General features: G+C 46.6%; 1 protein-coding gene across 4 annotated transcripts in view; it reads right to left on the bottom strand.

The window, feature by feature from the left end:
- Window positions 1–108: 108 nt before the first annotated feature.
- The window catches only part of LOC110508654 (rho GTPase-activating protein 21), an 87,093-nt gene continuing 72,020 nt past the window's right edge, over window positions 109–15,181 (bottom strand). For 2 of the 4 annotated variants that reach the window (XM_021589343.2, XM_021589342.2), the window contains exons 12-18: window positions 7,326–7,404; window positions 7,092–7,165; window positions 6,907–6,996; window positions 6,632–6,796; window positions 6,301–6,412; window positions 3,630–3,661; window positions 116–3,367 (exon numbers count right to left, since the gene is read on the bottom strand). In XM_021589343.2, coding sequence (XP_021445018.2) covers window positions 1,730–3,367; window positions 3,630–3,661; window positions 6,301–6,412; window positions 6,632–6,796; window positions 6,907–6,996; window positions 7,092–7,165; window positions 7,326–7,404 — 2,190 coding nt within the window. In that variant the 3' untranslated portion in view covers window positions 116–1,729. Of the gene's footprint in view, window positions 3,368–3,629; window positions 3,662–6,300; window positions 6,413–6,631; window positions 6,797–6,906; window positions 6,997–7,091; window positions 7,166–7,325; window positions 7,405–15,181 lie in introns of all 4 variants that reach the window. The other 2 variants (XM_021589340.2, XM_021589341.2) reach the window with 2 other exon arrangements.

Here is a 15,181-nt window from a genome sequence, read left to right on the forward strand (position 1 = left end):
CTACCAGATACAAGCAACATCAGTTAGGACACCATGCAAGAAACAGACCAATGCTGTTTAATAGGAACTAACTAGGGAGTGCAGGAGATTCTGAAACACCAGCCGTGCCCTTGTAGCCATTTATAAGATTTATTTCCAGTGTTTTAGGAGCCCGTGGCCCCTCCACTCAGAGTGAACAGGGTATATTGATACAAATGGTCCAGCAGTTCAATGAAGCCTCTTCATATGCAGGGAGGGATCTCTCCCAAGATAACCACTAGACTTAACACCCACACATACCATCAGGCTCCAATCAGCAACATCTCACAATACTGTACTTTTTACCTTACAAAAAAATTCAATTTGATGGAAATGAAACAAAAAAAGCAGCTAAAACATGGCATTTATATACACATTTAAGTTACTCTTTTTTTTTTTTACAGAAATATTTAAAATTCAAGTTGTGTTAAAATCCAAAATGCAAAAAAAAAAGGAAAAAGAAAAGTATAAAACATGTTAAGACCAGAGTGGAATGCCTAAGGAATGGAAGCCCAGCGTTCTTCTCCGTGTAAGACAGAACCTGTAGAATGACAGTGTTAGTCAACGATAAAAATGGCATTCGTAGTAACATCTTTATGCATCTCAACAAAGACGATATTGCACCCTTTACAGTTCATTGAGGCACTTTCTATTGCGAAGAAACATGATTTCAGATTTGATTATTCAATTTCTTCTCTCTCTCGATAATTTCGCAGCAGTCTGATGTCAGTAACTGACTGAAGCATGAAACCACAAGCATATCAACAAATACACAGCATATTGCAATAGAGGGAAGTAGTTGTTGACTGCTCCTTTTCTATCACTTAAAAGGGTGGAATAAAAAGTAATTATCGTATTTTCATGACGTCGTTAGTCCAGTGTCTTCTTGTCACAATGCACCTTGAGGCCACTTGACGGCGGCAATAGAGCACATATGGCAGTCCAAAACACAGGCTACCCCGAAAATAAAAGCTCCCTTCAAGTAGAGAGAGAGAGATGGAGAGAGAGAGAGAGGGGAGAGAGAGCGAGAGAGAGAGGGGAGAGAGAGAGAGAGGAGAGAGAGAGAGGAAGGGGGGATATGTACAATTTCAAATGAGAACACAAGCAACTAAAGCTTCAGTCAGTATTACAGCAAGCACGTTGTACATTCTTCATTTGGTTACTGAAGGACTCACTTTTAACCAACAGACCCTCTTACAACAAACACAGCTCCACTGCAATACTTTTACAAACGTTCCCTGTACCTCCTAATCATCCTACTAGTCAGTTACTGTATCTTAAAGCCACTTAGCTAACCTTTTCACAATCTTTAACGCCAGCCATGTTTAAACTTCCTTACACCAATCAACCTTCAGACGCATCAGTTCATCCATGAGCAAGAGGCCCTCGAGTCACTACCTTCAGCAAAACAGGAATTTATGTTGAGTGACGATTTCTCTACCCCAACACCCATCCCAAACTTTCATTTGTCATGAAAATGGAGAAAATATACCTACATCAACTGAATGTTTTGTTCCATGCCGTGTTGTGTTGAGTAACACACACCACCCCTGTGAAGTAAACATTCTAAGAGTACAAACATACACACCACCAAACAGACTCTTCGTACACACACACACTCAGAAGTCACTTCACAGTACCTGAACATGCTCACCGGTCAATTACAAAATAAAATCCATGGGTCTCAAACACAGACAGACGACACCCCCTCTCACAGGTACTGGTAGAAGCGAGAGTGGACAACCTGGGCACCAGAGAGTTTGTGTGGGTGTGCAGTGGCCGACAGGCTCAGGCTTTTATTCTGGGGGCCTGCGTCTCCATTCAGTAGCTCAGCTGGAGCCGGGCGTGGTGAGAGGGGTTCTGAGAGGGACGATGACGGGGCCTCCTGGGCCTGGTTGGGGTCAGGGCTGCGGAAGAGGAGCGGCGCACCCTGGTGTTCAGTGAAGTCCAGGCTGACCTCGGGGTTGGAGGTGCGGTGGCGCTCGCGGGCAATCCACTCCCGGATGGAGAAGTCCTGGGAAGAACACTTTGGCTTCAGCCGGTCCACGGCCGACAGCTCCGCCCGCGAGCCCCCGCCCATCCCGCCCTCCTGCCAGTCCCCCATCACAGACAGTTCAGCAAAGTCCCTCTGGCCTCCCATGGTGTGTCTGCGTCTGATGTTCTTCTTCTTTTCCCTGCGTCCCTCTGGAGAGCGGCTCCGCTGGGTACCCACCCCGAACATGTCGTCTACGGACGTCAGCAGGCGGAACTTCAGCCGGTCTGTAATTTTGAGACGCCACGCAGGCTCAGCCCCCACCTCCAACTCGCTGCGGGAGGAGGCGCTAAGGCTGTCAGTGGAACGCACCTTAACTGCCCCTGGAACACAAGACAGCCTAGTGGAGTCCTTGTCGCTCCGCCCTCCGTCCAATGAGGACTCGCTGTCAGTCTTCTGCCGCGCTGCTGACTTCTTCCTGGAGAGAGTGTCACATTCAATGAGTCTATGGGAGGGGAGGGGCCTGGGGGCATCCGACACATCTGATTGGCAGATCTTCTCCACCGGCCCTGCTTCCTTCCCGCCCCCAACAAACACTGATAGGTCACTCTCACTATCCGTCTCCATGGGCCGGCCCTCACTAATCAGCTCACTACGCTCATCATCAGCGTCGTCTCCTCCCCTGCTCTCGGCCACCGAGCAAACCTCTGGACTGAGCGTGCTCAGATCGGCCCCTGTCAGGAAGGTCATGGAGGAGGTGGTGGAGTAGTCTGAGGTGATGGAGCTGACCTCTGCCCCTAGGCCGCTGGCCCCAGTCTCTGGCCCCAAGCCCCCCGTCCTGCCATGTCTCACCCTGGGACCTGTGACAGATGCCTGGGAGCTGGTGCTGTCCATGGTGCCCAGGTCTGAGACCTCGTCGTAGTTGGAGGGAGGGTCCGACAGGGAAGACTGGTGTGCTACCTGGCTGCGGTAGCCAAGTCTGGGGGACCGGGACGGTGAGGCATAGGGGGAGCAGGTGGAGGATGTACGGAAGCTGGGGGTGTGTTTGGGAGAGGGCTGAGACATGAGGCTGTCTGAACGGGACTCTTTCCCGTTGGTTTGGAACTTGTCCCCAGGCTGTACCCCTCTCTCGCTGACGACCTCGACATCCCTCTCCTCCTCCTCTTTTGTCTGGCTCTCTGGGGACCAGGCGGGGTGGAGGGCCTGGTGGCTCGGCTCTGGCTCCTCCTCCTTCTTATCAAACACGGCATCCAGGTCGTCGTCAGAGCTGCTGGGCTGAGTCTTGTCCTTGGGCTTTTTACGCTTGCGGCTGACAAAGAAAGAAGAGAGCAGCATCTCCCTGCTACACTGGTCCTTCCCAGACCCCCACAAGCCCTGCTGGGACAGAGTACCAGGACGTCGTATTACATTAAAACACATCATTGTTCTTAAATGAGGAATTTGGCCAAGTCTGCTCTGAAACGGCATGGTCAATTGCTAATCACTCCGGATAAGACCATCTGCTAAATGTCTAAAAATGTAAACGGTAGAACATTCCAGTGAGCAGGACAAGGCCTTTTAGATCTCTCTCTCTACTTAGTGAAGGTAATTAACATCAAATAGGAAGCAAGAGACAGCCAGACACCCCAGTGCCACATACCTTTGATTTGGAGGAGTCACTACACGTTGAATCTGTGAGAGAGGAGAGGGGCATTAGTAACATCCTTTAAGACACATATAACCTGAACAACAAGTATCAAGGGTAGAGCGACTGTAGGGAGATCACAGGGTAGAGAGAAGAAGAGACAGAAACCTGCACCATGAGGGGGCAGTAGATTCAACAGACAGTGGAGATATTTGTAGCCCACAGAGATGGACGAAGGAAACGCTGAAGAAAGACTCCGCCCATGAGTGGAAGAAGAGGAGGCCAGTAATGGAGGGATGAGAGGAAGAAGATGAAACCCGGCAGTGCGCATTAGGACAGGAAGCAGCTCATGCTCATAACAGGATGTACCCAATGGGACGACATCAACACATCACGGACCACAGGTTACGTCAGTCACAGTACATAGACAGCCAATAGCAACAGGGCATTCTATCCCAACTGAGAGGTATCAATCACAGAGGAAGGGATGACAAGTCTTCACAACCAGAGTTAAGGGGACAGAGCAGTGTTAAGTCAGTAGTTCCACCCATGCAAGTTAGCCACAGAATGGACAGGTTGTGCAATATGTCCAGAGCTCGGTTTTACAATCCCTGTAGCACTCTCGAACATGTTAGTCTAAGTCAACTGCATATGACTGATGACCATAAACACTACAAAACAAGGACTGTACAAAAACCTTATCAAAGAAAATGTAAAAGAAACCATTTCCTACCGCATCAATACTACCACTATCAAGTCACAATAGTGTGGAGGGTACGACTTAAGTGTGTGCGCTTAATTTCGAGTTGTGCGTGTCCAAGTTGGGGTCAATTTCATTTAAATTCTTGTCAGCTGAATTGGACATGGAATATCTCCACATAGGAAATGTTATTTACCTGAATCAACTGGAATTTAGGTGGAATTGACTCAAACTGGTGCGTATATCAGTGTGCTACGCAAGGCTTTTGATGGGGGAGGTGGGTATTTGATAGATGTGGATGGTTGAGGCATTGGGGTAGAAGTATGTAGCCGTGAAAGACAAGGAGGTAGCTAGGTGGCAGTGTTTGGCTGTAGTTGGTGTTTCTGATGCTGAAAGAACAGTGGTTCATTGATAAGACTGGGGGTGAATCTCAGAAGTCTTTGCTAGATTTTTTTTGCGTCCTCGCCCACAAAACGACAGAGGGAAGCAAGAAGAGATCTCCTCAAACCTTGTCCTCCAATGCTGTCCTTGCTTCCATCTGACGTTTTGAGGAGACGGGGAGAAAGCGTACAAGACAATATGTTAGAGATTCACCCTATGGTGTCTATCTCAAACGTGACAGGAGGGCAGAAAGAGGCTGAAGGGACTAATGCCATCAGAGCCACTTTGCTTACCACCTCACTGCTATCTATCTAACCACCCTAGTCTGTGTATATGGTGAGTGTGTGGGTCTAACGAGGTGCTGATCTCTCCTAGATGTCATTTAGATTAGTGTGTTTGACAACAGCCAGCTCAGCCCAACACCACTACAACACTACAACCCCCCGCACCCCCACTCAGACGCCATGACAGTAATGCCACATGAGCGGGCGGTTGTGAAACCGTGGTTTGACCGTACCATGCTACTTGTCCTCGCGATCAGCTTTAGAGACAAGAGACAGCAGAAAGGCTTTCAGTAGAAAGTACAGCAGGCACTGCTCTGTATGTAACCTTCAGGTTATTAGGTATTTAGATTTTTGGGGGAAATATGAAAAACGTGCACACCGACAGGAAATGACAAAACATCGACTTCTCTTTCTTTCCGTTTTTCTTTTTTTTCTCTCCTCTCCTTCATGTTTCACCCCCAATTTAACAGAGCTGAGGGTTTCTGCAGACTAGGCAGCTACACTGGTGACAACACTCATCGTCCTTCTTCCTACAGTCCCAGCTGTCCACCACTGACATTACAGAGTCCACCAGTGACATCAGCGAGTGATAGACGCCGCCCACTTGGCCTGTGTCAGATTGGGTCAATGTGTGAGTGCTGGACAGGGACAAGGGAGAAAAAAACACACTACACACAAACCAAGGGTAGGGGTCAGAAGGGTTAACACTTCCACTTTGTTGTTTTGTTTGTTTGTTGTTTTTGGGGGGAAAGAACATGCCGGGTTTATGTGGGAGGAGGGGGGGAAGAAAATAACTGAAAGAAAAGGAGTCGTCATCTCAAGATAAGGAGGAAAGCACGGGGAGGAAAACAACGAGCAACGGAAAAAAGGAAACATAAGAAAGCATAAGATGGAACTGGGAAAGAAATATAAAAATAAAGAATAATGACATAACGGAACAGACCTTTATCCAAAACAAAAGGCTTAACAGCATTTGCTAACTATTTTTTTTTTGTTGCAATTCCCAAGTGGGTAACCCAAACTCCTTCCATCAAAAATGACTAAAATAGCTTGCCTTTACAAAAGCATGACACTTTTCAGTAGACTTGCTTAACTTTAGCATTTGATCATCTGATGGAAAGCAAACAAGAAGCCTCTTACTTTAGGACTAACAAACACATACATCTCTAAACATACACACATTTCCTGGATCACTTTCCCTGAAGCTCATTAGTATACTTCGTTTTACACTTTAGTAAATCTGGTACATGTAGTCAAACTAACAGGAGTGCTGTATTACATCCTCTCCAGGTGTGGTATCAATGAGCTTCAGCTGAGTTACCTGAGACTTCCCCAGGCGAGGTGGTGGTTGTGGTCCGGCCGATGTTGGACAGCAGGTGGTCGATGTTGGGCACAGGCTGAGACTGCACTGTACTCTCTTGTTCCACTGAGGTCTAGAGGAGAGAGAGAGATTCAACGAAGGAGATGAATGGAGATCGTGTTGAAGTAGAGGAGGAAAGAGGGATGGAGAGAGAACCTCAAACACTTCAGGCAACCTGCAAGACCAACAAACATCAACTACATCACACAACGATAATTTAACATTCTGTGCCATTACCAGCTGAGAGTAAGGAGATTTATGTTTAGAAGTGAGAGAGCGAGCTGCTACGTACAACAGGGTCATCGTCCCCCTCAGTGAAGAACCAGTCGTACTGCTGAATGAGGTTCTCCACTATCTTGCACTGGTCTGGCATGTGGTTGACCATGTTGGTCATGTTGTCCTCGGAGGTTCTGACCAGGGTTGGACCAAACACGATGGCCAAGTTACGAGGCTCCATCTGGGAGGAGAGATGAGCAAAAGAGGCTTCCAGTCCAGTCCATATACACTAGGCCGCTACATTAAAAAGGCTCCATGTCTAAATACTTTTAAACCCTCAAGCGGACATACCTTATTTTTCTCACAGTTTTCAGAGACCAACTTGAGGTGTCCAGAGAGAAATTTGAGGGTTTCATAGTGATGATCAGGCAATTCAAGAATCTGTGAAGAGGACCAACTTTCAATGCTAGAATGCAACAATTCAAACATTCAAATTCAATTCAAATGCTACAGATCGAGCATGAGCTGTAACTTACCAGCCTCTTGAGTTCTTTTAACCTCTCCACTGAGTCTTCTGTTCGATTGGCTTCAATAAAATCTGCATATTTTTCTGGAAAAGGAATTTAAGAATCACTTAGTATCTCTAGTGACCAAGACCGAACATGGAGCAATAAGGCATACTATAAATAAATACGTGATTTATTAACAACTTCCTTAACACATTTTCTCTTCTTTACAGACATGCATTTACACTGTGTTCAGTGACTCACCATTTGTGAAAAGGGGCTCTGGAAGTTTCCGGAAGAAGGATTTCAGTAAACTACTGATCACGTTGAGGTCCCTCCATTTCTGTCAGGGAGAACAAGAGAGAAAAAGCATTAAAGACATTGTGAAGTATGGGATAGATACAGTGCCTTCAGAAACCCATTGACTTTTTCCATATTTTGTTGTGTTATAGCCTGAATTTTATTTTTTTAAATGTCACTGGCCTACACACAAATACCTCATAATGTCAGAGTGGAATTATGTTTTTAGAAATTTGTACAAATTATTTCAAAATGAAATGTCTTGAGTCAATAATTATACAACTTATTTGTTATGGCAAGCCTAATTAAGCTTGTGTGTAAAAATGTGCTTAAGTCACATAAGTTGCCTGGACTCACTATGTGCAATAATAGTGTTTAACATAACTGTTAATGACTACCTCATCTCTTTACACCAAACATACAATTATCTGCTCCCGAGTGGCGCAGCGGTCTAAGGCACGGCATCTCAGTGCTTGAGGCGTCACTACAAACACCCTGGTTCAAATTCAGGTTGTATCACAGCCGGACGTGATTGGGAGTCCCATAGGGCGGTGCACAATTGGCCCAGCGTCATCCGGGTTTGGCCGGTGTAGGCCGTCATTGTAAATAAGAATTTAAATAAAGGGTCAATAAAATAAAACATCTGTAAGATCCTCAGCCGAGCAGGGAATTTCAAACACAGATTCAACCACAAAGGATATGGCATTAAAAAATAACGGTACGAGGTAGTTGAGGTAATACAGTATATATGTGCAGTTTCTTTTGTTACGTTAAAGCCTTATTCTGAAATTGATTCAATTGTTTCCCCCCCTCATCAATCTACACACAGTACCCCATAACGACAAAGCAAAAATGTGGGGGAAAAACAAAAAAAACAATTTACATAAGTATTCAGACCCTTTACTCAGTACTTTGTTGAAGCACCTTTGGCAGCAATTACAGCCTCGAGTCTTCTTGGGTATGACGCTACAAGCATGTCACACCTGCATTTGGGGAGTTTCTCCCATTCTCTCTGCAGATACTCTCAAGCTCTGTCAGGTTGGATGGGGAGCGTTGCTGCATAGCTATTTTCAGGTCTCTCAAGAGATGTTTCATTCAAGTCAGGGCTCTAGCTGGGCCACTCAAGGCCATTCAGAGACTGGTCCCAAAGCCACCCCTGTGTTGTCTTGGCTATGTGCTTAGGGTCCTTGTCCTGTTTCAAGGTGAACATTCACCAAAGTCTGAGACCCTGAGTGCTCTGGAGTGCTCTAGTCTCCCAGTCCCTGCCCCACAGCATGATGCTGCCACCACCATGCTTCACCGTAGGGATGGTGCCAGGTTTCCTGCAGACGTGACGCTTGTGATTCAGGCCAAGGAGTTGAATCTTGGTTTCATCAGACCAGTCTTATTTCTCATGGTCCTTTAGATGCTTTTTGGAAAACTCCAAGCGGGTTGTCATGTGCCTTTTAATGAGGAGTGGCTTCTATCTGGCCACTCTACCATAAAGGCCTGATTGTTGGAGTGTTGAAGAGATTGTTGTTCTCTGGAAGGTTCTCACATCTCCACAGAGGTACTCGGGAGCTCTGTCAGAGTGAACATCGGGTTCTTGGTCACTTCCCTGACCAAGGCCCTTCTCCCCCCCATTGCTCAGTTTGTCCGGGCAGCCAGCTCTAGGAAGAGTCTTCGTGGTTCCAAACTTCTTTAATTTAAGAATGATGGAGGACACTGTGTTCTTGGGGACCTTCAATGCTGCAGACATATTTTGGTACCCTTCCCAAGATCTGTGCCTCAACACAATCCTGTCTCTGAGCACTACGGACAATTCCTTTGACCTCATGGCTTGGTTTTTATTCTGACATGCACTGTCAACTGTGGGACCGTATTTAGACCGGTGTGTGCCTTTCCAAATCATGTCCAATCAATTGAATTTACTACAGGTGGACTCCAATCAAGATGTATAAACATCAAGGATGTTCAATGGAAACAGGATGCACCTGACCTCAATTTCGAGTTTCAAAGCAAAGGGTCTGAATACTTACGCAAATAAGGTATGTGTTTTATTTGTAATACATTTGCAAAAATCTATAAAAACCTGTTTTCGCTTCGTCATTATGGGGTATTGTGTAGATTGATGAGCAAAAAAAAAAGATTGAATCCATTTTAGAATAAGGCTGTAACGTAACAAAATGTGGGAAAAGTCAATGGGTCTGAATATTCAGTATAACAGAGTAGCAGCAGCATATGAAGTGTGAAAGTGTGTGTGTGAGTATGTGTGTGTGGGGACTCAATATCCATTTGTGTGTCAAAATCAAATCAAATGTATTTGTCACATACACATGGTTAGCAGATGTTAATGCGAGTGTACGGAAATGCTTGTGCTTCTAGTTCCGACAATGCAGTAATAACCAACGCGTAATCTAACCTCACAATTCCAAAACTACTACCTTATACACACAAGTGTAAAGGGATAAAGAATATGTACATAAAGATATATGAATGAGTGATGGTACAGAACGGCATAGGCAAGATGCAGTAGATGGTATAGAGTACAGTATATACATATGAGATGAGTAATGTAGGGTATGTAAACATTGTATTAAGTAGCATTGTTTAAAGTGGCTAGTGATATACTTTACATAAATTTCCATCAATTCCCATTAAAGTGGCTGGAGTTGAGTCAGTGTGTTGGCAGCAGCCACTCAATGTTAGTGATGGCTGTTTAACAGTCTGATGGCCTTGAGATAGAAGCTGTTTTTCAGTCTCTCGGTCCCTGCTTTGATGCACCTGTACTGACCTCGCCTTCTGGATGATAGCGGGGTGAACAGGCAGTGGCCCGGGTGGTTGTTGTCCTTGATGATCTTTATGGCCTTCCTGTGACATTGGGTGGTGTATGTGTCCTGAAGGGCAGGTAGTTTGCCCCCGGTGATGCGTTGTGCAGACCTCACTACCCTCTGGAGAGCCTTACGGTTGTGGGCGGAGCAGTTGCCGTACCAGGCGGTGATACAGCCCGACAGGATGCTATCGATTGTGCATCTGTAGTTTGTGAGTGCTTTTGGTGACAAGCCGAATTTCTTTATCCTCCTGAGGTTGAAAAGGTGCAGCTGCGCCTTCTTCACAACGCTGTCTGTTTGGGTGGACCAATTCGGTTTGTCTATGATGTGTACGCCGAGGAACTTAAAACTTACTACCCTCTCCACTACTGTCCCATCGAGGTGCTCCCTCTGCTGTTTCCTGAAGTCCACAATCATCTCCTTAATTTTGTTGACGTTGAGTGTGAGGTTATTTTCCTGAGACCACACTCCGAGGGCCCTCACCTCCCTGTAGGCCGTCTCGTCGTTGTTGGTAATCAAGCCTACCACTGTAGTGTCTTGCGCAAACTTGATGATTGAGTTGGAGGCGTGCATGGCCACGCAGTCGTGGGTGAACAGGGAGTACAGGAGAGGGCTCAGAACGCACCCTTGTGGGGCCCCAGTGTTGAGGATCAGTGGGGCGGAGATGCCACCTGGGGGCGGCCCGTCAGGAAGTCCAATACCCAGTTGCACAGGGAGGGGTCAAGATCCAGGGTCTCGAGCTTGATGACGAGTTTGGAGGGTACTATGGTGTTAAATGCTGAGCTGTAGTCGATGAACAGCATTCTCACATAGGTATTCCTCTTGTCCAGATGGGTTAGGGCAGTGTGCAGTGTGGTTGAGATTGCATCGTCTGTGGACCTATTTGGGTGGTAAGCAAATTGGAGTGGGTCTCGGGTGTCAGGTAGGGTGGAGGTGATATGGTCTTTGACTAGTCTCTCAAAGCACTTCATGATGACGGAAGTGAGTGCTACGGGGCGGTAGTCATTTAGCTCAGTTACCTTAGCTTTCTTGGGAACAGGGACAATGGTGGTTGAATATGTCCGTAAACACACCAGCCAGCTGGTCTGCGCATGCTCTGAGGACGCGGCTGGAAGTCAGTGCAAAAGAATTAAGATAAATAAATAATATAAAAAGGAATCAATGTAAACTTTCCGGATAGCCGTCTGATTAACTGATCCGGTGCCATTTGATCCCAGACTTCACGCTCCGGTACCACTTGCAGAGAGAACAGTCTGACTTGGGTGGCTTTAGGGCCTTTCTCTGACAACGCCTGGTAGGTCCTGGATGGCAGGGAGTTTGGCCCCAGTGATGCACTGGGCCGTATACATTACCCTCTGTAGCCCCTTGTGGTCGGATGCCGAGCAGTTGCCATACCAAGCGGTGATGCAGCCAGTCAAGATGCTCTCAATGGTGCAGCAATATAACTTTTTGAAGATCTCAGGGCCTATGCCAAATCTTTTCAGCTTCCTGAGGGGGAAGAAGCATTGTCGTGCCCTCTTCACGACTGTCGGTGTGTTTGGACCATGATAGGTCCTTAGTGATGTGGACACCAAGGAACTTGAAGATTTCAACCTGCTCCACTACAGCCCTGTTGAGGTGAATGGGGCCGTGTTCAGCCCTACGTTTCCTGTAGTCTTTGATACATTTTTCTTGCCCACGTTAAGGGAAAGGTTTTTGTCCTGGCATCAGACTGCCAGGTCTCTGACCACCTCCCTATAAGCCTCCTCGTCGTCGTCGGTGATCAGACCTTCCACCGACGAGTCGTCTGCAAACTTGGTGTTGGATTTGCGCGCGGCACGCAGTCTTGGGTGAACAAGAGGGGACTGAGCACGCACCCTTGAGGGGCCCCGTGTTGAGAGTCAGCGTAGCGGATGTGTTATTGCCTACCCACACCACCTGGGGTCGGCCCATCAGGAAGTCCAGGATCAAAGGTTGTAGAGGGAGGTATTCAGTAACAGGACCCTTAGCTTAGTGATGCGCTTGGGAGGGCACTTTGGTGTTGAACGCTGAGCTGTAGTCAATGAACAACATTCTCACATAGGTGGTCCTTTTGTCCAGGTGGGAAAGGGCTGTGTGATGTAAAATAGAGAATAGAGGTCGACCGATTAAATCGGCATGGCCGATTAATCAGGGACGATTTTTTTTAAATAGCATTTTTGGATGCCGATTATGGCTGATTACATTGCAATCCACGAGGAGACTGCGTGGCAGTGTTATGACCACCTGCTACGCGAGTGCAGCATCAAAAGGACCAGGTGGCTGCAAGGAGCCACGGTAGCATTAAACTTATCTTATAAAAAATCTTAACATAATCACTAGTTAACTACACATGGTTGATGATATTACTAGTTCAACTAGCTTGTCCTGCGCGTTGCATATTATCAATATGGTGCCCGTTAATTTATCAACGAATCACAGCCTACTTCAACTTTGCCAAACAGGTGATGATTTAACAAAAGCACATTCGCGAAAAAAGCAATCGTTGCACCAATGTACCTAACCATAAACATCAATGCCTTTCTAAAAAAATCAATACACAAGTATATATTTTTTAAACCTGCATATTTAGTTAAAATAAATTCATGTTAGCAGGCCATATATTAACTACGGAAATTGTGTCACTACTCTTGCGTTCAGTGCCAGCAGTCAGGCTCGTTGCGAACAGTGTGAAGACTATTTCTTCCTAACAAAGACCGTAATTAATTTGCCAGAATTGTACATAATTATTTTTATTTATTTTTTTTTTTTTTATTTATTTCACCTTTATTTAACCAGGTAGGCTAGTTGAGAACAAGTTCTCATTTGCAACTGCGACCTGGCCAAGATAAGGCATAGCAGTGTGAACAGACAACACAGAGTTACACATGGAGTAAACAATTAACAAGTCAATAACACAGTAGAAAAAAGGGGAGTCTATATATACATTGTGTGCAAAAGGCATGAGAAGGTAGGCAAATAATTACAATTATGCAGATTAACACTGGAGTGATAAATGATCAGATGGTTATGTACAGGTAGAGATTGGTGTGCAAAAGAGCAGAAAAATAAAAATAAATAAATAAAAACAGTATGGGGATGAGGTAGGTGAAAATGGGTGGGCTATTTACCAATAGACTATGTACAGCTGCAGCGATCGGTTAGCTGCTCGGATAGCAGATGTTTGAAGTTGGTGAGGGAGATAAAAGTCTCCAACTTCAGCGATTTTTGCAATTCGTTCCAGTCACAGGCAGCAGAGAACTGGAACGAAAGGCGGCCAAATGAGGTGTTGGCTTTAGGGATGATCAGTGAGATACACCTGCTGGAGCGCGTGCTACGGATGGGTGTTGCCATCGTAACCAGTGAACTGAGATAAGGCGGAGCTTTACCTAGCATGGACTTGTAGATGACCTGGAGCCAGTGGGTCTGGCGACGAATATGTAGCGAGGGCCAGCCGACTAGAGCATACAAGTCGCAGTGGTGGGTGGTATAAGGTGCTTTAGTGACAAAACGGATGGCACTGTGATAAACTGCATCCAGTTTGCTGAGTAGAGTGTTGGAAGCAATTTTGTAGATGACGTCGCCGAAGTCGAGGATCGGTAGGATAGTCAGTTTTACTAGGGTAAGTTTGGCGGCGTGAGTGAAGGAGGCTTTGTTGCGGAATAGAAAGCCGACTCTTGATTTGATTTTCGATTGGAGATGTTTGATATGGGTCTGGAAGGAGAGTTTAGAGTCTAGCCAGACACCTAGGTACTTATAGATGTCCACATATTCAAGGTCGGAACCATCCAGGGTGGTGATGCTGGTCAGGCGTGCGGGTGCAGGCAGCGAACGGTTGAAAAGCATGCATTTGGTTTTACTAGCGTTTAAGAGCAGTTGGAGGCCACGGAAGGAGTGCTGTATGGCATTGAAGCTCGTTTGAAGGTTAGATAGCACAGTGTCCAAGGACGGGCCGGAAGTATATAGAATGGTGTCGTCTGCGTAGAGGTGGATCAGGGAATCGCCCGCAGCATGAGAAACATCATTGATATATACAGAGAAAAGAGTCGGCCCGAGAATTGAACCCTGTGGCACCCCCATAGAGACTGCCAGAGGACCGGACAGCATGCCCTCCGATTTGACACACTGAACTCTGTCTGCAAAGTAATTGGTAAACCAGGCAAGGCAGTCATCCGAAAAACCGAGGCTACTGAGTCTGCCGATAAGAATACGGTGATTGACAGAGTCGAAAGCCTTGGCAAGGTCTATGAAGACGGCTGCACAGTACTGTCTTTTATCGATGGCGGTTATGATATCGTTTAGTACCTTGAGCGTGGCTGAGGTACACCCGTGACCGGCTCGGAAACCAGATTGCACAGCGGAGAAGGTACGGTGGGATTCAAGATGGTCAGTGACCTGTTTGTTGACTTGGCTTTCGAAGACCTTAGATAGGCAGGGCAGGATGGATATAGGTCTGTAACAGTTTGGGTCCAGGGTGTCGCCCCCTTTGAAGAGGGGGATGACTGCGGCAGCTTTCCAATCCTTGGGGATCTCAGACGATATGAAAGAGAGGTTGAACAGGCTGGTAATAGGGGTTGCGACAATGGCGGCGGATAGTTTCAGGAATAGAGGGTCCAGATTGTCCAGCCCAGCTGATTTGTACGGGTCCAGGTTTTGCAGCTCTTTCAGGACATCTGCTATCTGGATTTGGGTAAAGGAGAACCTGGAGAGGCTTGGGCGAGTAGCTGCGGGGGGGGGGGAGCTGTTGTCCGAGGTTGGAGTAGCCAGGCGGAAGGCATGGCCAGCCGTTGAGAAATGCTTGTTGAAGTTTTCGATAATCATGGATTTATCGGTGGTGACCATGTTACCTAGTCTCAGTGCAGTGGGCAGCTGGGAGGAGGTGCTCTTGTTCTCCATGGACTTCACAGTGTCCCAGAACTTTTTGGAGTTGGAGCTACAGGATGCAAACTTCTGCCTGAAGAAGTTGGCTTTAGCTTTCCTGACTGACTGTGTGTATTGGTTCCTGACTTCCCT

This window comes from Oncorhynchus mykiss, chromosome 28 (genome assembly GCF_013265735.2).
Source record: "Oncorhynchus mykiss isolate Arlee chromosome 28, USDA_OmykA_1.1, whole genome shotgun sequence".
Classification (NCBI taxonomy): domain Eukaryota; kingdom Metazoa; phylum Chordata; class Actinopteri; order Salmoniformes; family Salmonidae; genus Oncorhynchus; species Oncorhynchus mykiss.